The sequence below is a fragment of the Anomaloglossus baeobatrachus genome, chromosome 3 (assembly GCF_048569485.1).
Source record: "Anomaloglossus baeobatrachus isolate aAnoBae1 chromosome 3, aAnoBae1.hap1, whole genome shotgun sequence".
Lineage (NCBI taxonomy): Eukaryota > Metazoa > Chordata > Amphibia > Anura > Aromobatidae > Anomaloglossus > Anomaloglossus baeobatrachus.
In genome coordinates this window covers 457,703,950-457,729,847 of record NC_134355.1, presented here as the reverse complement: position 1 = coordinate 457,729,847, position 25,898 = coordinate 457,703,950, and the positions used below count along the sequence as shown (strand labels likewise).

Sequence of the window (25,898 nt, the reverse complement as noted above, 5' to 3'; positions counted from 1 at the left end):
TAACGGCCCCTGCACTTGCACTCAGGGTGCGATGCTCTGCAGTCAAGTTGTCACAGCCCCTGGATATGCACTCCGGGCGCGATGCTCTGCAGTCCGGTTAGATCCTTGGTGAAAACAAAGTCCTGCAAACCGGGAATGGCAGAAACCACTTTCACAGGGTGATTCTTCCAAGAATCCGGTTGCAAAAGAGCCCTCTGTTCAGGGAGACCACACGTAGCTCTGTGCTGGCTGAGCTCCGGGTCTGTACTGTCCTCCCGCTCTTTTTCTTCCTGGTTAGAACACACAAGCTGTAGGGGATTTCCCACCTCTGTGTCTGTGATTGCACAGTCTGACACTGCCCCCTTGTGGGCAAGTGCTGAAGCAGTGTTCAAATCCATTTCTACATTAATGATGCAGTCTGAATGGTTGATCCCATTACATACCCCCCCACTTAAAGGTTGGCAGTCCCTGTCAACTACCGTCGGTTCCCAGGCAGTGATGACTGCAGATGTCACAGGGGTTGGTTGAGAAGTGGGCCATATATACTGGTCCCTGTAAACACGGGTCTGTGAAATAAAAAGATTTTCTATATTCACCTGTACACAGCGGTGTTTTCTTCGGCTCTGCTGCCTCCCGCTCCTAACCGCCGCTCATTATAGTCATTGATTATTCACTGCACTCAGGACCTGGAAGCCAGAGCATCGCTGGGGACTTCAGTGCTAGGGACCGCATCGCGGGAACAGACGAGTATTCACAAAGCAGTGTGTGCAGTGATGTCCAAGAGGTCATTGGAGTTCCCAATGAACTCTGATGACATCCTGATGACACCCGCGCTACAGCGAATGTCAGGACAGTGACTTCACGGGTTCATCAGAGTTCATTGAGAACTGTGATGAGTCCCCGATGCTGTCCCTGCGATGCTCCGGCTTCCAGGTCCTCAACACACACACACACACACACACACACATACTGTATATAACACACACACACACATATATAGCACACACACAGCACACACACACATACTGTATATAGTACACACACACATAGCACCCACATGTATACACTGAGCACATATACACACATATGTATGCACACATAGCAGACACACATAGCGCACATGCATGTATACACTGAACACACACACACACACATACACACACGGATACTCACCTGTCTCCAGCCCTGCTTCGGCTTCCAGCTCCTTTGTGGAGTGAATATTCAGTGAGTATAATGAGTGGGGGTCAGGAGCGGGAGGCAGCAGAGCCGGAGACGGCATCACTGGATATAGGTGAATATAGAAAATCTTTTTATTTAAAAGACTCGTGTTTTCTCCGGTACGTGTCACACTGATGTCACACGGATCACATCAGTGTGCGATCCGTGTGACACCCATGCTGCCGGAGAAAAAACAGACATGTCTCTGTGTGTGACTGCGGGGTCATGAGAGGTCAAACGGTCCGTGTGAAAACACGGCCGTGCAAGTAACAGAATAGAATAACATGCGTACGTGTGGCATCCGTGTAAAAAACGGATGTCACAAGTACCTAAAACACGGATGTCTGAAACCAGCCATACTCTGTATAGATGTAGAGGAGTTATGGGCCCATCATACTGTGTATAGCGGAGCTGTGGGCCTATCATACTGTGTATAGGGGAGCTGTGGGCCCATCATACTGTGTATAGGGGAGCTGTGGGCCCATCATACTGTGTATAGGGGAGCTGTGGGCCCATCATACTGTGTGTAGGGGAGCTGTGGGTCCATCATACTGTGTGTAGGGGAGCTGTGGGTCCATCATACTGTGTGTAGGGGAGCTGTGGGTCCATCATACTGTGTGTAGAGGAGCTGTGGGCCAATCATACTGGGTGTAGGGGAGCTGTGGGTCCATCATACTGTGTGTAGGGGAGCTGTGGGTCCATCATACTGTGTGTAGGGGAGCTGTGGGTCCATCATACTGTGTGTAGAGGAGCTATGGGCCCATCATACTGTGTGTAGGAGAGCTGTGGGTCCATCATACTGTGTATAGGGGAGCTGTGAATCCATCATACTGTGTATAGGGGAGCTGTGGGCCCATCATACTGTGTATAGGGGAGCTGTGGGCCCATCATACTGTGCATAGGGGAGCTGTGGGCCCATCATACTGTGTATAGGGGAGCTGTGGGCCCATCATACTGTGTGTAGGGGAGCTGTGGGCCCATCATACTGTGTGTAGGAGAGCTGTGGGTCCATCATACTGTGTGTAGAGGAGCTGTGGGCCCATCATACTGTGTGTAGGGGAGCTGTGGGCCCATCATACTGTGTGTAGAGGAGCTGTGGGTCCATCATATTGTGTGTAGGGGAGCTGTGGGCCCATCATACTGTGTGTAGGGGAGCTGTGGGCTCATCATACTGTGTGTAGGGGAGCTGTGGGTCCATCATATTGTGTATAGGGGAGCTGTGGGCCCATCATACTGTGTGTAGGGGAGCTGTGGGCTCATCATACTGTGTATAGAGGAGCTGTGGGCCCATCATACTGTGTATAGAGGAGCTGTGGGCCCATCATACTGTGTGTAGGAGAGCTGTGGGTCCATCATATTGTGTGTAGGGAAGCTGTGGGCTCATCATACTGTGTGTAGGGGAGCTGTGGGCTCATCATACTGTGTATAGAGGAGCTGTGGGCCCATCATACTGTGTGTAGAGGAGCTGTGGGTCCATCATATTGTGTGTAGGGGAGCTGTGGGCCCATCATACTGTGTGTAGGGGAGCTGTGGGCTCATCATACTGTGTGTAGGGGAGCTGTGGGTCCATCATATTGTGTATAGGGGAGCTGTGGGCCCATCATACTGTGTGTAGGGGAGCTGTGGGCTCATCATACTGTGTATAGAGGAGCTGTGGGCCCATCATACTGTGTGTAGGAGAGCTGTGGGTCCATCATATTGTGTGTAGGGGAGCTGTGGGCTCATCATACTGTATGTAGGGGAGCTGTGGGTCCATCATACTGTGTGTAGAGGAGCTGTGGGCCCATCATACTGTGTGTAGGGGAGCTGTGGGCCCATCATATTGTGTGTAGGGGAGCTGTGGGCCCATCATACTGTGTGTAGGGGAGCTGTGGGCTCATCATACTGTGTGTAGGGGAGCTGTGGGTCCATCATATTGTGTATAGGGGAGCTGTGGGCCCATCATACTGTGTGTAGGGGAGCTGTGGGCTCATCATACTGTGTATAGAGGAGCTGTGGGCCCATCATACTGTGTATAGAGGAGCTGTGGGCCCATCATACTGTGTGTAGGAGAGCTGTGGGTCCATCATACTGTGTGTAGAGGAGCTGTGGGCCCATCATACTGTGTGTAGGGGAGCTGTGGGTCCATCATACTGTGTGTAGAGGAGCTGTGGGCCCATCATACTGTGTGTAGGGGAGCTGTGGGTCCATCATACTGTGTGTAGAGGAGCTGTGGGTCCATCATATTGTGTATAGGGGAGCTGTGGGCCCATCATACTGTGTGTAGGGGAGCTGTGGGCTCATCATACTGTGTATAGAGGAGCTGTGGGCCCATCATACTGTGTATAGAGGAGCTGTGGGCCCATCATACTGTGTGTAGGAGAGCTGTGGGTCCATCATATTGTGTGTAGGGGAGCTGTGGGCTCATCATACTGTGTGTAGGGGAGCTGTGGGTCCATCATATTGTGTATAGGGGAGCTGTGGGCCCATCATACTGTATGTAGAGGAGCTGTGGGTCCATCATATTGTGTATAGGGGAGCTGTGGGCCCATCATACTGTGTGTAGGGGAGCTGTGGGCTCATCATACTGTGTATAGAGGAGCTGTGGGCCCATCATACTGTGTATAGAGGAGCTGTGGGCCCATCATACTGTGTGTAGGAGAGCTGTGGGTCCATCATATTGTGTGTAGGAGAGCTGTGGGCTCATCATACTGTATGTAGGGGAGCTGTGGGTCCATCATATTGTGTATAGGGGAGCTGTGGGCCCATCATACTGTGTGTAGGGGAGCTGTGGGCTCATCATACTGTGTATAGAGGAGCTGTGGGTCCATCATACTGTGTGTAGAGGAGCTGTGGGCTCATCATACTGTGTGTAGAGGAGCTGTGGGCTCATCATACTGTGTGTAGGGGAGCTGTGGGCCCATCATACTGTGTGTAGGAGAGCTGTGGGTCCATCATATTGTGTATAGGGGAGCTGTGGGCCCATCATACTGTGTGTAGGGGAGCTGTGGGCTCATCATACTGTGTATAGAGGAGCTGTGGGTCCATCATACTGTGTGTAGGAGAGCTGTGGGTCCATCATATTGTGTGTAGGGGAGCTGTGGGCTCATCATACTGTGTGTAGGGGAGCTGTGGGTCCATCATATTGTGTATAGGGGAGCTGTGGGCCCATCATACTGTATGTAGAGGAGCTGTGGGTCCATCATATTGTGTATAGGGGAGCTGTGGGCCCATCATACTGTGTGTAGGGGAGCTGTGGGCTCATCATACTGTGTATAGAGGAGCTGTGGGCCCATCATACTGTGTATAGAGGAGCTGTGGGCCCATCATACTGTGTGTAGGAGAGCTGTGGGTCCATCATATTGTGTGTAGGAGAGCTGTGGGCTCATCATACTGTATGTAGGGGAGCTGTGGGTCCATCATATTGTGTATAGGGGAGCTGTGGGCCCATCATACTGTGTGTAGGGGAGCTGTGGGCTCATCATACTGTGTATAGAGGAGCTGTGGGTCCATCATACTGTGTGTAGAGGAGCTGTGGGCTCATCATACTGTGTGTAGAGGAGCTGTGGGCTCATCATACTGTGTGTAGGGGAGCTGTGGGCCCATCATACTGTGTGTAGGAGAGCTGTGGGTCCATCATATTGTGTATAGGGGAGCTGTGGGCCCATCATACTGTGTGTAGGGGAGCTGTGGGCTCATCATACTGTGTATAGAGGAGCTGTGGGTCCATCATACTGTGTGTAGAGGAGCTGTGGGCTCATCATACTGTGTGTAGAGGAGCTGTGGGCTCATCATACTGTGTGTAGGGGAGCTGTGGGCCCATCATACTGTGTGTAGGAGAGCTGTGGGTCCATCATATTGTGTGTAGGAGAGCTGTGGGCTCATCATACTGTGTGTAGGGGAGCTGTGGGTCCATCATATTGTGTGTAGGAGAGCTGTGGGCTCATCATATTGTGTGTAGGAGAGCTGTGGGCTCATCATACTGTATGTAGGGGAGCTGTGGGTCCATCATATTGTGTATAGAGGAGCTGTGGGCCCATCATACTGTGTGTAGGGGAGCTGTGGGCTCATCATACTGTGTATAGAGGAGCTGTGGGTCCATCATACTGTGTGTAGGGGAGCTGTGGGCTCATCATACTGTGTATAGAGGAGCTGTGGGTCCATCATACTGTGTGTAGAGGAGCTGTGGGCTCATCATACTGTGTGTAGAGGAGCTGTGGGCTCATCATACTGTGTGTAGAGGAGCTGTGGGCTCATCATACTGTGTGTAGGGGAGCTGTGGGCCCATCATACTGTGTGTAGGAGAGCTGTGGGTCCATCATATTGTGTATAGGGGAGCTGTGGGCCCATCATACTGTGTGTAGGGGAGCTGTGGGCTCATCATACTGTGTATAGAGGAGCTGTGGGTCCATCATACTGTGTGTAGAGGAGCTGTGGGCTCATCATACTGTGTGTAGAGGAGCTGTGGGCTCATCATACTGTGTGTAGGGGAGCTGTGGGCCCATCATACTGTGTGTAGGAGAGCTGTGGGTCCATCATATTGTGTGTAGGAGAGCTGTGGGCTCATCATACTGTGTGTAGGGGAGCTGTGGGTCCATCATATTGTGTGTAGGAGAGCTGTGGGCTCATCATATTGTGTGTAGGAGAGCTGTGGGCTCATCATACTGTATGTAGGGGAGCTGTGGGTCCATCATATTGTGTATAGAGGAGCTGTGGGCCCATCATACTGTGTGTAGGGGAGCTGTGGGCTCATCATACTGTGTATAGAGGAGCTGTGGGTCCATCATACTGTGTGTAGGGGAGCTGTGGGCTCATCATACTGTGTATAGAGGAGCTGTGGGCTCATCATACTGTGTGTAGTAGAGCTGTGGGCTCATCATACTGTGTGTAGGGGAGCTGTGGGTCCATCATATTGTGTGTAGGAGAGCTGTGGGCTCATCATATTGTGTGTAGGAGAGCTGTGGGCTCATCATACTGTATGTAGGGGAGCTGTGGGTCCATCATATTGTGTATAGAGGAGCTGTGGGCCCATCATACTGTGTGTAGGGGAGCTGTGGGCTCATCATACTGTGTATAGAGGAGCTGTGGGTCCATCATACTGTGTGTAGGGGAGCTGTGGGCTCATCATACTGTGTATAGAGGAGCTGTGGGTCCATCATACTGTGTGTAGAGGAGCTGTGGGCTCATCATACTGTGTGTAGAGGAGCTGTGGGCTCATCATACTGTGTGTAGGGGAGCTGTGGGCTCATCATACTGTGTGTAGAGGAGCTGTGGGCCCATCATACTGTGTGTAGAGGAGCTGTGGGCCCATCATACTGTGTGTAGGGGAGCTGTGGGCCCATCATACTGTGTAGGGGAGCTGTGGGCTCATCATACCGTGTGTAGAGGAGCTGTGGGCCCATCATACTGTGTATAGGGGAGCTGTGAATCCATCATACTGTGTGTATAGGAGCTGTGGGCCCATCATACTGTGTGTAGGGGAGCTGTGGGCCCATCATACTGTGTATAGAGGAGCTGTGGGCTCATCATACTGTGTATAGAGGAGCTGTGGGCCCATCATACTGTGTGTAGAGGAGCTGTGGGTCCATCATACTGTGTGTAGGGGAGCTGTGGGCTCATCATACTGTGTGTAGGGGAGCTGTGGGCTCATCATACTGTGTGTAGAGGAGCTGTGGGCCCATCTTACTGTGTGTAGAGGAGCTGTGGGTCCATCATACTGTGTGTAGGGGAGCTGTGGGCTCATCATACTGTGTGTAGACAGCTGTACTTAGGAGACTCAGGAGACATTGTTAAATGTTAAGTGGACACTTAAGAAGCATTATTGTTACAGGGGCACTCAGGGTATTGTGACCGTTATTATTTTCTAGGGGCAAAATGTTGACACTTTTCTAGAGCACTTGCCAAGGCAACAATATTTTCCAGGGGGCATTTTTACCATGTAAAGATCCCAATGGTGGCATTACTATGTGGGGCAGTCTGTTTCTGTGCCACACAGCAGGTGCAGTAATCGGGGCACATTAGGCAGCAGCGGCTCAGTATTGGGGTATCAGCAGGATGAGGAGTTTGTGCAGGTCGGGAATAGACGAGAACAGTGCTGGAAATATGTGGTCAGATGGATCTTTGTTGTAATCTCTGTAGACAAGCCTTGGCTGAAGAAGTCATGTTGGTCTGGGCCTGATGGAAAAGACTAAAAAAGGGAAAGGGTCCATCAGAAATAAACATTAGCTGTAAGTCATCTGTAACTGTACTGTAATCTTTTACATGTACTGCAAAGTGGTATTTGCCACTATATGATCACCATATGACAGTAATATCAGTGTTGGTCTGTGTAGATCTATTTTCAGTAACAGCACGGTCATGTGCTGAGGTTCCTGTATACCCACTGTTAAGGCGCACTATCATAGTTGTTACCTGGTTAGGGGCCCATTCAGATGTTTCGCCCCCCCTAAGCTGAACCACTAGCTACGCCTCTGGTTCCAGCTGATTGTGAGAATGCCATAGCCCCACCATTCTTATATTGAGATCAGTCTTGAATTTTTAGATGCTGGACAGCCCTTTTAACAATCTATGAAGCACAGGTCTCCAGAAGCACAAGCTGGGCACTATGTATTGGGCACTAAAATGGCATATTTACGATTTTCACTTTGAGACATTAGAGATGAGCGAATACCGTAATATTTGTAATCACTATACTCGTAACAAATATTTTGTAATATTTGTGTATTTATTAAGAATAGCGAGTTCAATGCAAGTCAATGGGAAATATGAGTAATTTTCTGCTGGACCCAGCAAAGAAGTCTGGGGGCCTGAGGAAAAGGCTGAAATGGATGGGAAAGTGATGAAGCTGAATGGGGAGAGCCTGAGGAATATGCCTGCATGCAATTCTGACTCACATATGGTTTCTAATATTCCCTAAAGCCACACAGAAGAATTTCAGTGAGGCTTCAGTCTATCGGTGCCTCTGCAGTGTATGTCGCACTGGCCTGGCCAGGCCTGCAGTGACTCACACAGCAGTGTGCGAGCAGCTGTGGGATGATGAGCTTTGACATCAGAGGGTTAGCTCAGATCATTACCTGCTGTGATGATCTCCGCTGAACTAGTGATGTCAGCACTCATCACAGACTTCCATGACGCGGCATTTACACATCAAGTCTCACAGGTGAGCCAAGACTGTGACAAGCGGTGATGTCACAGGCTCACAGGACAGTTCGTGTGAGAACGCGGTGTCCATGGAACTCAGTGACGAGCGCTAACGTCATGAGTTCAGCAGGGTTCATTTCTGCAGGTAATGAATTCAGCTAACCTCATGATGCTGGTACTCCAGCAGTGATCTGATGATGCTGGTATGCCCTGCAGTGATCTGTCCTGACCTAATAATGTTAGCTCAGGTTACTGCACTGCTCTCCCAGCCAAAGAGGATTATTCTTTTCTTTATTGACTGGGACAGTGAGTATGGTATGGGTCATTGTGGGACGCTTTTATTGGATTACGTCGGACCCAGATTTGTTTTTTCTTTTCAATAAATTGGTAAAAGAGGGAATGTTTTGGGGAGTGTTTTTTTTCAAATAAAAACTTTTTTGTTGTCTATTTTTTTATTACACACTGGGTTAGTAATGTCAGGTATCTGATAGATGCCGTGACATCACTAATGCCAGGGTTTGATGCCAGGTGATATTACACAGCTGGTATCAACCCCATATATTACCCTGTTTGCCACCGCACCAGGGCAACGGGATGAGCTGGGGCAAAGCGCCAGGATTGGCACATCTAATGGATGCACCACTTCTGGGGTGGCTGCGGCCTGCTATTTTTAGGCTGGGGAGTTTCCAATAACCGTGGAACTCCCTAGTCTGAGAATGCCAAACCACAGCTGTCCGCTTTAACTTGGCTGGGGATCCAATTTAGGCCAGAGCCCACGTTTTTTGTTTTAAATTATTTATTTAGTCTAATATAACAGTGTGGGGTGCCCTCTGTCTTGGATTACCAGCCAAGGTAGAGCTGCAAGCCCCCGTCTGCTTTACCTCAGCCAAGGTAGAGCTGCTGCTGTCTGCTTTACCTCAGCTGTGTACAAAAAAATGGGGGGCCCCACGTCGTTTTTTAGGGGAAAATAATTTATTTGTGGCTTAAAACAAAACTAAACACCCTTTAGTGCCACATGAAAGGTACTAAAAGGTGCAAGATTACAAAATGCATGGGAGTGGGACATTATATATGTCTATCTATCTATCCATCCATCCAGCTATCTATCTATTAAGCTATCTATCTTTCTAGCTTTTGACTGTATGTAACATTCCTTATGGGTTTTTTTGCATTCCGCAAAAAACAAAATCCAAACAGAAGGCACACACATGTAAAATGGAATGGATGCAGTTGTCACACGGATGTGCATTGTTTAAAAAAGTTTGCCCTATGGCCTGTGTCATGGTTGACACATGGAGTCAACCATTACAAGGTCCTCCAATAACAAATAGTAGTTAGGCTGAAGTAGGAGTACTGTCTTAGTTTGTCCGCCACTGCACAATGTGTATAGTTAGGCTGAACATTTTGGGGGAATTGAGTTTGACTTGCTCTCATCTGGAGGGATTGCAAACTGTGGAGAGTTCCAGTCCTTGTTAAATTTAACAGAATAAGTTCTGTCTGCATTTTCTGTGCAGAGGTGTGAGCGCCTATCAGTGGTTATTGCCCCAGCAGAACTGAAAACATGCTCTGACATCACACTAGCAGCCGGGCAGGCCAGCACCTCCAAGGCATAAAAAGAGAGATTGGGCCAAGTGTTCAGTTTGGACACCCAATAATTAAAGGGAACTGAAGCATCAGAAAGGATGCAGGTATGGTCACTTAAGTACCCCTTGACCATGTTGTGCAACTTCTCCCTCCTTTGCATTGTTACAGGCACAAATAGCCCTTGCTGATGTCCTAGTTTACTGAAAATGGCCCAGTTTGAGCACATTTTCCGCCTACATCTGTTGGACCTGGTGTTGATGTCGCTCCCCATTAATCCTTGGTGTTGAAAAGAGCCAGCAACTCTGCTGCCAGTGCTGTCTAAGGGTGATGTTTTTATCAACTGATCTACAATGACCTTCTTGAAGGATTCCACTGAGCAACCCAATGGTGACTCCAAAAGGAGAGAAGGAAATTTCTCCTTGCACCGTGGGTCCACAAAGGTGGCCAATCAGTATACGTTGTTGGATAAAATATTTATCTCGCTAGGGTCTTGCCACAGACACTTACACATGAACTGTGCCATGTGGGCCAAGCTGCAAACAAGGTTCTGTGTCCCAAACAGGAGGATCAATACCCATCCTCTCCTCATGCTGACTCGCCTCCTCCTCTCCAGCCCATCCATGCTGGACAGACATGAAGCTGGGCTTGAGAGTCCCCTGTGTAGCATTGGAAGTACCCTTGGTAGCACAGAAAAACAAGTCTTCTTCCTCCTCATCATTTTCATCCTCCTCACCATCACCACCCAATGTTGCATCAGAATATTGGCTGGGATGGGTAGTATCACCCATTGTGAAATCTGGGTCCATAGCCACATGCTGGGCACTTAAAGCTTCCTCATTGAGACACAGACACAGCAGCGGGATGGTTAGGTTGATAATAGCCTGATCACCGCTCATGAGCTTGGTGCAGTACTCAAAGTTCTCAAGAACCTCACAAATGTCAGCGATCCACAGCCACTCAAAAGTTGTTATGAGTGGTGGCTGACTCTCAGTCTGATGGGCATGTTGAAGCTGGTATTCAGCTACTGCCCTCTGCTGCTTAGTAATTCTCGCCAACATATAGAATGTAGAGTTCCACCGCATGGGCCAGTCGCACATGAGTCGGTGACTTGACAAATTAAAACGCTTTGGTAGGGCTGTAAGACCAGCAAAAGTGGTAGAGGAATGGTGGAAATGGGCAGGTCAGGTTGGAAGGGCGATGGGGAGAGCCACTGATCGGTCTGTTCTTTTATACCTTGCCACAGTTTTACTGCACTGTGTGGTTTGTGACTTAAACAGATCAGCTTCAGCAGAGTGTGTTGCCGCTTTGCTGATCCGCTCCTGCACAGCTCCCAGCTTGGCAGTGATGGGTAGGGTAATTCAGCAGAGGATGAGGAGCAGGAGGAGGAGGGGAGACAGGAAGAGGCATATGATGAGGCAGAAACGCTGGTATAAGTTTGGCCCGCTATTCTGGACGTGGGTAGGATGTGTGTTGTTACAGTTTGCAATTTTGTCCCAGCCTCCACCATGTTCACTAAGTGAGCCGTGACAGATATGTATCATCCCTCTCTACAACAACTTGTCCACGTGTCTGTTGTTAGGTGGACCTTCCCAGTTACGGCATTGGTCAGAGCACGGCTGAGATTGTTTAACACGTGCTTGTGTAATGCAGGGACGGAACATCGGTCAAAATAGTGGTGGCTGGGAACAATGTATTTTGGGGTAACCACAGCCAAGAGATCACAAAAACACTGGTCCCACAAGCCTAAGGGGTACTTTGCACGCTGCAACATCGCTAGCCGATGATAGCGATACCGAGTGCGATAGTACCCGCCCCATCGCACATGCGATAACTTGTGATAGCTGCCGTAGCGAACATTATAGCTATGGCAGCTTCACATGCACTTACCTGCCCTGCGACGTCGCTCTGGCTGGCGACCCGCCTCCTTCCTAAGGGGGCGGATCGTGCGGATTCACAGCGACATCACACGGCAGGCGGCCAATAGAAGCGGAGGGGCGGAGATGAGCGGGACGTAAACATCCCGCCCACCTCCTTCCTTCCGCATAGCTGCTGGACGCAGGTAAGGAGATGTTCCTCGCTCCTGCTGCTTCATACACAGCGATGTGTGCTGCCACAGGAACGAGGAACAACATCGTACCTGTCGTTGCAGCGAAATTATGGAAATGACCGACACTACACAGATCACCGATTTTCGATGCTTTTGCGATCGTTTATCGGTGCATCTAGGCTTTACACGTTGCGATGTCGTTACTAGCGCCAGATGTACATCACTTTTGATTTGACCCCGACGATATCGCAGTAGCGAGGTCGCAATTTGCAAAGTACCCCTAAACGTCAACATCTCCATGGCTAGCAATTTGGCAATGCGCGAGTTTAGGTTTTGTGCCTGTGAATATGTGGCTGGGTATTTACGCTTTCTTTCCAAGTTCAGACAACTCTACGTTTCCCTGGGAGAAGGAAGTGGATGTGGTTGATGGTTGCTGTAATTAAATATGTGGCATGCTTCATGGCATTCCTTATTTACAGAGGCATTGCCTCTAGTGAAGAATGTCTGTGGAAATTTTGACACCAGGTAAAGCATAACGAAAGGTTCAGTTAGGGTGGGCATTAGGGGTGAACAGACTGGGCAGTTGCCCAGGGCCCCCGTCCCCAAAACAATATCCAATCTTTGGAAGCCAGAAACTGCTCGTAAAATGCCAGTCATGCACCAGTGCAGTTTCCAAGGTTAGACATGCAAAAGATCTTTTGGTGGCATTATGATACGGTATCTCATCTTGTGGGAGAATAAAGGATACACAATGATGTGTGTGTTATATATTGATGAGTGAATGTTATACTGATGTGTATTGAATACTGATGTCTATGTTTTATAGTGATGGTTGGGTATTATATACTGGTGTGTGTAATGTATTTGTGTGTGTATTATATACTGGTGTGTGTTGCATACTGATGTGTGTATATGTATTTTAAACTGATGTGTGACTATTATATAGTGATACAGTATGTGTATCTTTTATACTGGCGTATGTATGTGTTCATGTTAAATGCAGATGTGTGTTATATACTGGTGTGTGTATGTTATATATTCATATGTGTTATATAGTCATGAGACATACTTTTAACTGTTGCCCTGGGCCACACTTTATCTGAAACCAGCCCTGCCTATACTAAAATATGGCTTCTGTGCAATGCCTTACAAGTTTTGTTCACAATGTGCATGAATTTTGCTGTTTTAGGTACCTAAGTTTAGGGAGACTGAATTAAACACAAGTGCAGATATTTTTTTTCTTAATTTAATTTTTGCTAAGTGATTAAAGCAAGTTATGTCAGTAAATTATTTTGGCTGCCATTTAAACTAAATCATAGTTTTTAGTATCCCAAAAAAATCTCTATACTTTTTTTTCTTAATTATGTTTATATAGTGTAATAACAATTAGTGGTGGAAAAGAAAACTGTAATGGACAAGTCTGTGATAAAGTAATGATGTTTTTTTAATGTCATCATTGTTAGTGCCTGTTATCCAGGAAACACAACGTTGAATGAGGAACTTACCTATGAGCTTGTCAAGAAAAGGAAAACGAAGAACTACGTTAGTTTTGAGAACTCAACGCTCTGGTTGCTCACAGCTGTTCACTTTGTGATCTTAGCCTTTGTCTTTTCAAAGGGGAAACCATTCCGAAAACCCCTGTATACAAACTGTGAGTGAATATACATGTAATAATAAAAAGGGAGAGTAGCTCTTTTTGTATAATATTTATTATATTAATATATTATTCTGTTCAATTTCATTCTGCAGTTTCTTTGTGGTTGTAAAGAAAAAATCTTCTTTTTCTTTTTCAGATATTTTTGTAGCGACACTAATAGTAGAATTTACACTTACCCTGTTTTTTATATTTGCTGATTTCAAGAACATGTATGTTGTTTTGGAGGTAAGCACATTTAATAATTATTTGAGCATAATATATTGTGATAGTAATATAATACAGTTGTTATAAGCGATTCATCACCCAAATATTATAAATGATTTTATGCTTTTCCCTTTCAGCTTGCTTGCACTCCCATGAGCTGGAGAATCCACATGTTAGTTATGCTCATTATATGTCTTGTTGTGTCATTTCTTGTAGAGGTCAGTATCATTCTACCTATATATGATTTTTTTTTTCATTTAATGGTCATACATGTACAACTGAAGAAATCAATATGTAAATCACAAATAGGTCAACAGTTTTCAACTTTAAACCTGCTCAACATAAATATCTGGGTGGTTACTATGGCATTCTCCTCAAATTATAATGGTTTTCTCAAGGTCGAAAGGTTTTTCCAATTGTTTAACTTGTTTTTCTCCGGCTTTTGTAAAGATTATGAATGGAATAGAGAGAATTGTTAGACCTCCACTCCATTCTGATGAAACGCTGCAGAGATCTGATCTCGGTATCACTGGTAGTCCCAGTAATTAGTAAGTTATTTTCTATCCTTTGAATTGGAGATAACTTTTAATTATGAGAAAACCCCTTTAAAAGATTAATAATAAAAAAACAAAAAAAGAATAAAAGGTTAGCTTCTATCCATAATGTAAAGCATAACTTGCCGATTGATGTGGGTAATAGTGGTCTCAATCGTGGGATGGGGACCTCTGAGAACAGGGCTTTGCATCCTCGTCTTCAAATGAGCAGAGATATTCGACCTCTTCATTCAACCGATTGCAGAACTCAGCTATTTCGACTAAACATAAAAATTAGAAATAAAGATAGTACAATTTACATAGAAACTATAAATTAGGTTTCCTTTGACATTACTGCTATTTAATATACAGTAGATAGTGGAAAGAAGCAACTCTGTAATAAAAAAGTTCATTGATTTTTCAGGAATTCATTCTGGACAACAGAGCTCTCTGGTTGGCTTTGAAGAGATGCCTCAAGTTAAAACCCGGTAGCAACTATAAAAAATTAAGGGTTGCTTTAGAAGAAGACAAACGGTGGCCGCCCATTGACACTACAATATATGCCAAGATCAAGATGGAGAATGGAGATTCCGAGGCGTATGTCAACCCTGCATTTCAAAATGACAATGTTTAGAATGAAAAGAATGAGATAAGGATATATTAAACTCTTCAGAAAACATCTGTATTAGTTACTTCATGTGAAAACAATTACAAAAGAACCTACTTAGTGCTACTTTTAATGCCAAATTCACATGGCTGCTGAATTTATCAGACCAGTCATGTCAATAAATTGCTGACAGAACTGGCTCCATGTATAACTCCATGTTCCTATCCGTACAGCAGACGTAATTCAGACCATAGTAAAGTTGCATTTTTCTGAAAAGTGGCCATTGTACACTGGTACATAGGCTAAAATTGGATCTCTGCACTGTGTTCTCCACATGGGAAACACAAAAAACTAAAACACATTCATGTGAACACACCCCTAGAAAATCTTGTTGGTGCTGGATGTTTTGAAGTTTATCCTCATTGTATGTGACTGATTTGTGATTGTTGGAATCTATCAGAGTTCAGTAGTTGTATAGAGATGAATAGTCTATATATTGAAGGTATATAATGTTTATTTGTTGTTTAATAAATGTTATGTAACTACTAAGTATGTTTCATCTCTCAATAGTGTGAAAAAAATTGATTTGTCTTTCAGTACTTATAATTTTCTTAGTTGAACTATATTCAAACAAGACTGTACACTGAAGCTTGCCATGCACATAAGATACAATAGCTGTATCTCTATCAGCCCAATGGACAGTGTATATAGTTGTTGTGCACATGTGTGGCCATCGATACATTCAAATATGGTATGTTACATCCCGGTTCCTGAGATTAGTGGGAGTTGTAGTGGAGAAACTTCCAGCTAATAGAAAATCATCATCTATACCGTGGGTAGGTCATATTTGTTAAGATGGGAGCACTCCTTTCATATGACAATCTCATATATACTGTAGAATAGGTGTAGATGCTAAATAACACACATTTTGTATCACAGCCAGCATACTTTCTATACAGAACAGGGATGTTGTAGTTTAGTCAATAGAATATATTAAGAGTATTTTCTGATGTACATACAGTAACCTCTATTAGCTTATGATTACCCTTATAAAACACTCATAAACCACTCAATATACAATTTTACTGTGTTCTTCTGCACAGAGAAGTATGGTAAACCACACTTGTCTGTATAATCTTTGCTGCCTCACAGGGCCAAGAGTTAAAGGGGATAACTTCTACATCTAAAATGGGTAAAATTGTGCATTATGAGGAGCTATTGGGTTGCATAGGGCCCATATATTGTTCTTGCACAATGCCCCTGTTTTCTGGCTGTGTCCGCCAGTAGATATGCCAATCTATACAGCACCAGCCAAGAATTAACTTTTACTTTTGCACAATGAAAACAAACAGCCAATACAACATTTAAAGAACCATACATAGAAGGTACAGGATATTAAAATAGTAACTAACGTTAGTTTAAACAAAAATGTTGGTTTCAGAGCTGGAAAAGGTACAGCATGACTAGTGCTTCATGGCAGGCAGAAGCAATATCCAGAAACAAAGTTAAGATCATAATGAGATGATGTAGGGATTGCACGGGGCAGTAGTAGTTACATTCGAGGGCAAACCCTGGCTGCTATGCAGCCCTGCATGGTCAGTCCACGCCCCAGCCACCTCGACAGTGTAATTAGACTCACTTAAACCACATTGCTCCTCATGGGGTGATTTAGATACAAAGTCTAGTTTCACATTAAACAGTTCTTTACTTAAGATCTCAGTGTCTTTGGAACTCATTCACTGCAGGCACAGTTCTTTAAAGTTAGAGACTGGGCACAGTTTACTTCCATTTTACAATTTGTGCAGACTGCTCTCTTGTATCTGGTACCAGTGTTACATTCAGACTGCCCTCCTCTGTCTTTGACACCACGGTTGCAAGCAATAAATTCAAAGAGTCCCGCATGGCACTAACCTTGTCCTACCCACAAGGATTCGTTTTACCATTGGACAGAGTTCCTTCACCACTGTCCCATGATGACCGGTTCACCCCAATCTATGTTAAGCTCTCACTAAGAGCAATCCCATTGGAGTTAGTCACATCCCAGGAATCTTCTTTTAAGCCAGGGACTGCTACTCACGGTTGCGGCAAGGACAATTCTTTAAAACCTGACTAAGTCAGAGACTTTTCCTATTTGCTATGTGCTCCAGATTCCCTGGGGTGATCCTGACGGTCTGGCCAAATTACTGATGCTGTCCCAATCCTCGCTACACCTCCCACAGATGCAGCTTGCTTCTTGTTTCACTTTCCTATTACTTAAAAATCCCCTAAAAATGGAGTCAACATATTTTTAACTGTGGAGCTCCTCCCGTGGACTGTTCCCACAAAACATTAACTGTTTCCTGCCTATAATGATACTAGGGAGCAGTACATACAATCGGCCACGTCAATGTATTTACACTTAAATACCCACTATATCAATAATGATGTTTCAGGGGTTTGCAAGTCACAGTACACCCAGGTTTGTGACGGGCATGTGTGCTTGGCACTTCTCAATACTCGAGTGAGCATCGGGGTGCTCGAGATGTTCGATTGAGTATCCTGGTACTCAGGCGCCATGCTTGAATCCCACCCCGCATGTTTTGCGGCTTTTTTTCAGCCACAAAGATTTGGAGATTGCCTGTCAATCATGGTAATATTATAGCCATGTTGACTACTGGTATTACTGTGATTGGCCACCCACATCGCATAGTCAGTTCTATATAAGACCTAGTGACACCATGCTCTGCTGGAAGTTCTGCTGGAGAAGGAAGAGTGTGTTATAGCATGACAGTGCCTGCTGCTGTAACAAACCAACAGTCCGTTTCAGGGCTAATTCTATAATAACAATGCTCTTTGCTTCATTTAGTGTGGGACAAGCTGCTGGAGAAGTAATAGTGTATTAGAAGCATGTAGGCAGTGATTCTAGCCTTGCAGACTGTCCCTCTAGGTACGGGGAAGTACCAAGTGAACGGCAAAAGGGAAGGAAAGAGGAACCCTGCCTGTAGGGAAGGGGGAGATGATGACAATTAAAGACTTAACCACAAATTTCAAGCGCCAGATGTATTGAGAAGTACTTTAAGTGTCAGACGTGCTCAGACGCGAGATGTACAAGTATCAGACATGCTGACAAGCCAGCAAAGTCACAAAGGAGCTACAAGTCGAGTTATCTCTAGGTAAGGAAATTCATTTTATTTTTTCTTCTTCTAAACACAGTAAGTTAAGATTTATGTCTTAAGATAAGTTTAACTTAGAAGTTTTTTTGGCTTAGCTTATATGCAGAATGTGAAATGGAGAATATACAGTAAAGTTACATTCTAAGCTAGAGTCTTTTAACAGAAAAAGAGAAATTGAAAAATATTTAAAATTTCGTTAATGTATTTCATAAATTTGTTTCGGTGAAATCCAAAGATTGTGTAGAAAATATAGTGTCAGGAGATACTAACATTATAGATTGTAATGTCAGTGATTTTGTGTGTAATGAGGAAAGTCAACAAGATGGTGAGAGACATGTGTCTGAAGTTTCTGCTGAAGGTGACCTTGTCTCTTAGGACCTAGGAAATGATGACGGGAAAGATGGAGGTGTGCCGCCCCCACGGCAGCAGCCAGGCTGCTCAGATCTGGATCTGCGGTGGCTCGAGGGGCGTCCGGCCCCGGGGGTCGTGCGGACACTCAAATGAAGGGAGTATTTACAGGGGGTGGTGTATTTAAAGTTCGTGACGCCAACCGTGGTGTGTGGTAAGGTGGAGTACCACCGCTGCAGCTGGGGAGTACCCGGGGTGATGACGGGGGCAGCCAGGTGTTGCAAAAAGATAGCCCTGGAAAGAGACAGCCTTGGAAAGAGACAGACCTGGAAAGAGACAGCACTGGAAAGAGACAGACGGGCAAAGACACAGACCTAGAAAGAGACAGCCCTGGAAAGAGACAGATGGGCAAAGAGACAGACGGCCAAAGAGACAGCCGGGCAAAAAGACAGATGGGCAAAGAGACAGATGGGCAGAGAGAAAGACGGGCAAAGAGACAGATGGGCAGAGAGACAGCCCTGGAAAGAGACAGCCCTGGAAAGAGATAGCCCTGGAAAGAGACAGACTGGGAAAGAGATAGCCCTGGAAAGAGACAGACTGGCAAAAAGACAGACCTGGAAAGAGACAGACCTAGAAAGAGACAGACCTGGAAAGAGACAGACCTAGAAAGAGACAGACCTGGAAAGAGATAGCCCTGGAAAGAGACAGACTGGCAAAAAGACAGACCTGGAAAGAGACAGACCTAGAAAGAGACAGACCTGGAAAGAGACAGACCTAGAAAGAGACAGACCTGGAAAGAGACAGCCGGGCAAAGAGACAGACGGGTAAAGAGACAGACGGGTAAAGAGACAGACGGGTAAAGAGACAGACGGGTAAAGAGACAGACGGGTAAAGAGACAGACGGGTAAAGAGACAGATGGGTAAAGAGACAGATGGGTAAAGAGACAGATGGGTAAAGAGACAGACGGGTAAAGAGACAGATGGGTAAAGAGACAGATGGGTAAAGAGACAGACGGGCAGAGAGACAGACGGGCAGAGAGACAGACGGGCAGAGAGACAGACGGGCAGAGAGACAGACGGGGAAAGAGACAGACGGGGAAAGAGACAGACGGGGAAAGAGACAGACGGGGAAAGAGACAGACAGAGAGAGACACAGAGATAGAGACAGATAGACTGATACAACTACAGACAGAGAGATAGATACAGACAGACAGAGACATAGACACAGACAGACAAGGAAAGAAACAGAGAGACAGTTACTATCCCGGGCAACACAGTCATATGAAAAAGTTTGAGCACCCCTATTAATGTTAACCTTTTTTCCTTATAACAATTTGGGTTTTTGTAACAGCTATTTCAGTTTCATATATCTAATAACTGATGGACTGAGTAATATTTCTGGATTGAAATGAGGTTTATTGTACTAACAGAAAATGTGCAATACGCATTTAAACAAAATTTGATCAGTGCAAAAGTATGGGCACCCTTATCAATTTCTTGATTTGAACACTCCTAACTACTTTTTACTGACTTACTAAAGCACTAAATTGGTTTTGTAACCTCATTGAGCTTTGAACTTCATAGGCAGGTGTATCCAATCACGAGAAAAGGTATTTAAGGTGACCACTTGCAAGTTGTTCTCCTATTTGAATCTCCTATGAAGAGTGGTATCATGGGCTCCTCAAAACAACTCTCAAATTATCTGAAAACAAAGATTATTCAACATAGTTGTTCAGGGGAAGGATACAGAAAAGTGTCTCAGAGATTTAAACTGTCAGTTTCCACTGTGAGGAACATAGTAAGGAAATGGAAGAACACAGGTACAGTTCTTGTTAAGCCCAGGAGTGGCATGCCAAGAAAATATCAGAAAGGCAGAGAAGAAGAATGGTGAGAACAGTCAAGGACAATCCACAGACCACCTCCAAAGACCTGCAGCTTCATCTTGCTGCAGATGGTGTCAATGTGCATCGGTCAACAATACAGCGCACTTTGCACAAGGAGAAGCTGTATGGGAGAGTGATGCGAAAGAAGCTGTTTCTGCAAGCACACCACAAACAGAGTCGCCTGAGGTATGCAAAAGCACATTTGGACATGCAGGTTACATTTTGGAAGAAGGTCCTGTGGACTGATGAAACAAAGATTGAGTTGTTTGGTCATACAAAAAGGTGTTATGCATGGAGGCAAAAAAACACGGCATTCCAAGAAAAGCACTTGCTACCCACAGTAAAATTTGGTGGAGGTTCCATCATGGTTTGGGGATGTGTGGCCAATGCCGGCACCGGGAATCTTGTTAAAGTTGAGGGTCGCATGGATTCAACTCAGTATCAGCAGATTCTTGACAATAATGTGCAAGAATCAGTGATGAAGTTGAAGTTACGCAGGGGATGGATATTTCAGCAAGACAGTGATCCAACACACCGCTCCAAATCTACTCAGGCATTCATGCAGAGGAACAATTACAATGTTCTGGAATGGCCATCCCAGTCCCCAGACCTGAATATCATTGAACATCTGTGGGATGATTTGAAGCGTGCTGTCCATGCTTGGTGACCATCAAACTTAACTGAAGTGGAATTGTTTTGTAAACAGGAATGGTCAAATATACTTTCAACCAGGCTCCAGGAACTCATTAAAAGCTACAGGAAGCGACTAGAGGCTGTTATTTTTGCAAAAGGAGGATCTACAAAATATTAATGTCACTTTTATGTTCAGGTGCCCATACTTTTGCACCAGTCAAATTTTGTTTAAATGTGGATTGCACATTTTCTGTTAGTACAATAAACCTCATTTCAATCCAGAAATATTACTCAGTCCATCAGTTATTAGATATATGAAACTGAAATAGCTGTTGCAAAAACCCAAATTGTTATAAAGAAAAAAGGTTAACATTAATAGGGGTGCCAAAACTTTTTCATATGACTGTATATATAAGTTCCAGCATCAAACTCTCATTCATCAAACTTACCTAGATCAAGTTATTCCTGTGATAAAATGTATGAAATTTGTAAGAAATCACAAATTAGCTATAAACCTTATAATATGATTAAAATGTCATCTGAAAATCCTATTCCAAGGGAAAAAAAATCAGATTTTCTCTTTCTAAAGTGACAGAACACCTATTCCAGAAATGACATGAGGTCAACGCAGAGGATTCCAGAAATATCCAGGGCGACCAATGTAACTCCAAATGACGCAGTACAGATATTTAAAAATACAATGTTTCATTAATTTATGGATTTAGCTTTTTACCAAGATTTAATTTATGGACTTAGATTAAAATATGGATTTTGAAATAAAGAATAAAATTTGTGGACTAAACAATGATAAATGCATTTATGGACTGTACAATATGCAATCATCCATTCTAAAGGAGTTATCCTTTAAAGACTGTGTTTATGCTGGAAAGAATCAACAGCTATCAGATGTAGATGAGAAGACGCCATGCATGTGATTATGACCAAATGACATCAGATGATGACCGGATTCGTTTGCCTAATTTTAAATTTAGGGAAGTATAATGTTTTATATGAATATCAGGCACAGCTTACCATAACATGAATCCACATTATTATATTACTGAACATATAAAAATAATGCAATATTGATGATTGTTATCATCATTATTATGAACATTAAAATGCTATTGCCAAAGAAGGAAAACAGGAAGAAGATCTATTATTCTAATGATGAATGTATCTACTTTGTGGGCTCCTTTCGATTTTTGTGACCCACAACAGGGGAAATGTTACAACCCAATTTTTACAAGAAATACATTGTATAGACTAAACATATACAGTGCCTACAAGCAGTATTCAACCCCTTGCAGATTTATTATATCATTCTGAAGGCTCTTACAAGCAGTTAGTGTTTCTCCAGTGAATAGATGACACATGATTATTAACTCTTGACATTTGTGAATAAATGACATCACAGCATCGGCCTGGAAATTTCCATTTCGAGATATAATACATAAACGTTGAAGGGATGAGCAGGGACTTAGAGCTAGGAAGAACTTCTCATTTGCTGGGAAATATGGCTGTTCCAGTCTCAGATCTTTTAAATATTTGCAGTGCGTCAACATCTCACATAGAGAGGGCATGAACATCATTTTGCCCATCATACCAAAATTTGCCAGCGATAAGGTACGCAATTGCTGACAGCTCCTACCAATGCTCACAAGTAGAGATGAGCGAACCGGTCCCGGTTCGGCTCGAGGCCGGTTCGCCGAACGAGGGTCCCGTTCGAGTTCGGCTCGTCGAACGTTCGACGAACCGAACTCGAACGTATAGGCTATAATGGGACGCAATCACAAACACATAAAAATGCATTATAAATGTACACAAACAGTTAATAAACATTGCCATAACACTTACCGGTCCTCGCGATCCCTTCTGCACTCTGTCTCCTGCCGCTATTCCATCCGATGATCGCTGAATCCTCCCGGTGACCTGCACTGCTAGCAGAGATGCAGGACCTATCGTGACGTCAAAATAGCCATGTGACCAGTCACGTGGCTATTATCTCATTGGCTACAGACTGGTCACATGACTATGACACGTCATGTAGGACCTGCGAGTGCATCTCTCCGGTACACGGTGCACATATGTGTATCGCCGTGTACCGGCGACATGCTCTAGCACACGGTCGACTCCCCGTTCCGTTAGGGACCGGCTGACACAGCCGGTCATTAACGGAGATCACCGTTGCCATAGCAACGCAGTTAGCGGTGACGTCACCGCTAACCGCGGCTCCGAGAGCACCGTTGCTATGGTAACGCGTCTGTCAGCGTTACCGCTGTTACCGCTGACAGCCAGCAGTGATCACTCACGGAGTGAAGGCTGCACGCTGCTTCCCGATTGTAGTGAGGATTGTACTGAGGATGAGGTTCCCCAGCCCATGATGGGCTGGTGAACCTCATCCTCACTACAATCGTCACTACTAGAGATGAGCGAACCGGTCCCGGTTTGGCTCGAGGTCGGTTCGCCGAACGGAGGTCCCGTTCGAGTTCGGCTCGTCGAACGTTCGACGAACCGAACTCGAACTGCATAGGAAACAATGGCAGGCAATCACAAACACAGAAAAACACCTAGAAAACACCCTCAAAGGTGTCCAAAAGGTGACAAACAACTCACAACACATGGGAAAGTGACAAGGACATATACTCATGCGAAAACAAAAGAGCTGGACAAGGAAAAAGAGGAGGACACACAGATATATGAGTATATGCAAGGAAACATCGATTCCATTAATGTGCAACTTGAGCCCTGCTCATTTAAGGCTTCCAATCTGGATAAATTGCCTGAGCTCGCCACGTACGCCTTGGGGATCTTGTCGTGTCCTGCAGCCAGCATTCTCTCGGAACCTGTCTTCAGTGCTGCTGGGGGTCTGCTGGCAGATAAGCACACGTGTCTGTCCACTGACAATGTGGACATGGCTCTCAGAGGACTTTTCTTCCCCAGGGTCAGCCAGGGGACGGGAAAGGCACGCGTATTTTTGAGAGTGCTTCATGCAAAGCATCTTTTTCATCTTAAAAATTGGGTCAACTGATGCCAGTCAAGTGGGGTGTGTGTGGCCCATTTAGTGGAAACGAGGGAGACTGTGGTTGGAGTCCCCTCGCTGTGTTTCTAAAAGAACCAAGATGAACAAGTCATGGCTCTCAGAGGACTTTTCTTCCCCTGGGTCAGCCAGGGGACGGGAAGGGCACGCGTATTTTTGAGAGTGCTTCATGCAAAGCATCTTTTTCTTTTTCAAAAGGGGGCTCAACCGATGCCAGTCAAGTGGGGTGTGTGTGGCCCATTTAGTGGCAACGAGGGAGACTGTGGTTGGAGTCCACTCGCTGTGTTTCTAAAAGAACCAAGATGAACAAGTCATGGCTCTCAGAGGACTTTTCTTCCCCTGGGTCAGCCAGGGGACGGGAAAGGCACGCGTATTTTTGAGAGTGCTTCATGCAAAGCATCTTTTTCTTTTTCAAAAGGGGGCTCAACCGATGCCAGTCAAGTGGGGTGTGTGTGGCCCAGTTAGTGGCAACGAGGGAGACTGTGGTTGGAGTCCCCTCGCTGTGTTTCTAGAAGAACCAAGATGAACAAGTCATGGCTCTCAGAGGACTTTTCTTCCCCTGGGTCAGCCAGGGGATGGGAAAGGCACGCGTATTTTTGAGAGTGCTTCATGCAAAGCATCTTTTTCTTTTTCAAAAGGGGGCTCAACCGATGCCAGTCAAGTGGGGTGTGTGTGACCCATTTAGTGGAAATGAGGGAGACTGTGGTTGGAGTCCCCTCGCTGTGTTTCTAAAAGAACCAAGATGAACAAGTCATGGCTCTCAAAGTACTTATCTTCCCCTGGGTCAGCCAGGGGACGGGAAAGGCACGCGCATTTTTGAGAGTGCTTCATGCAAAGCATCTTTTTCATCTTGAAAATTGGGTCAACTGATGCCAGTCAAGTGGGGTGTGTGTGGCCCATTTAGTGGAAACGAGGGAGACTGTGGTTGGAGTCCCATCGCTGTGTTTCTAAAAGAACCAAGATAAACAAGTCATGGCTCTCAGAGGACTTTTCTTCCCCTGGGTCAGCCAGGGGACGGGAAAGGCACGCGTATTTTTGAGAGTGCTTCATGCAAAGCATCTTTTTCTTTTTCAAAAGGGGGCTCAACCGATGCCAGTCAAGTGAGGTGTGTGTGGCCCCGTTAGTGGCAACGAGGGAGACTGTGGTTGGAGTCCCCTCGCTGTGTTTCTAAAAGAACCAAGATGAACAAGTCATGGCTCTCAGAGGACTTTTCTTCCCCTGTGTCAGCCAGGGGACGGGAAAGGCACGCGTATTTTTGAGAGTGCTTCATGCAAAGCATCTTTTTCTTTTTCAAAAGGGGGCTCAACCGATGCCAGTCAAGTGGGGTGTGTGTGGCCCAGTTAGTGGCAACGAGGGAGACTGTGGTTGGAGTCCCCTCGCTGTGTTTCTAAAAGAACCAAGATGAACAAGTCATGGCTCTCAGAGGACTTTTCTTCCCCTGGGTCAGCCAGGGGACGGGAAAGGCACGCGTATTTTTGAGAGTGCTTCATGCAAAGCATCTTTTTCTTTTTCAAAAGGGGGCTCAACCGATGCCAGTCAAGTGGGGTGTGTGTGGCCCAGTTAGTGGCAACGAGGGAGACTGTGGTTGGAGTCCCCTCGCTGTGTTTCTAAAATAACCAAGATGAACAAGTCATGGCTCTCAGAGGACTTTTCTTCCCCTGGGTCAGCCAGGGGACGGGAAAGGCACGCGTATTTTTGAGAGTGCTTCATGCAAAGCATCTTTTTCATCTTGAAAATTGGGTCAACTGATGCCAGTCAAGTGGGGTGTGTGTGGCCCATTTAGTGGAAACGAGGAAGACTGTGGTTGGAGTCCCCTCGCTGTGTTTCTAAAAGAACCAAGATGAACAAGTCATGGCTCTCAGAGGACTTTTCTTCCCCTGGGTCAGCCAGGGGA

The 25,898-nt window shown here is 45.5% G+C and overlaps 1 protein-coding gene across 1 annotated transcript in view; it reads left to right on the top strand.

The window, feature by feature from the left end:
• Positions 1-15,489, top strand: part of LOC142296643 (putative cation-transporting ATPase 13A4) — a 192,950-nt gene extending 177,461 nt beyond the window's left edge. The window contains exons 27-30 of the mRNA XM_075340496.1: positions 13,411-13,598; positions 13,741-13,829; positions 13,946-14,026; positions 14,766-15,489. Coding sequence (XP_075196611.1) covers positions 13,411-13,598; positions 13,741-13,829; positions 13,946-14,026; positions 14,766-14,975 — 568 coding nt within the window. The 3' untranslated portion in view covers positions 14,976-15,489. The remainder of the gene's footprint in view (positions 1-13,410; positions 13,599-13,740; positions 13,830-13,945; positions 14,027-14,765) is intronic.
• Positions 15,490-25,898: the final 10,409 nt, after the last annotated feature.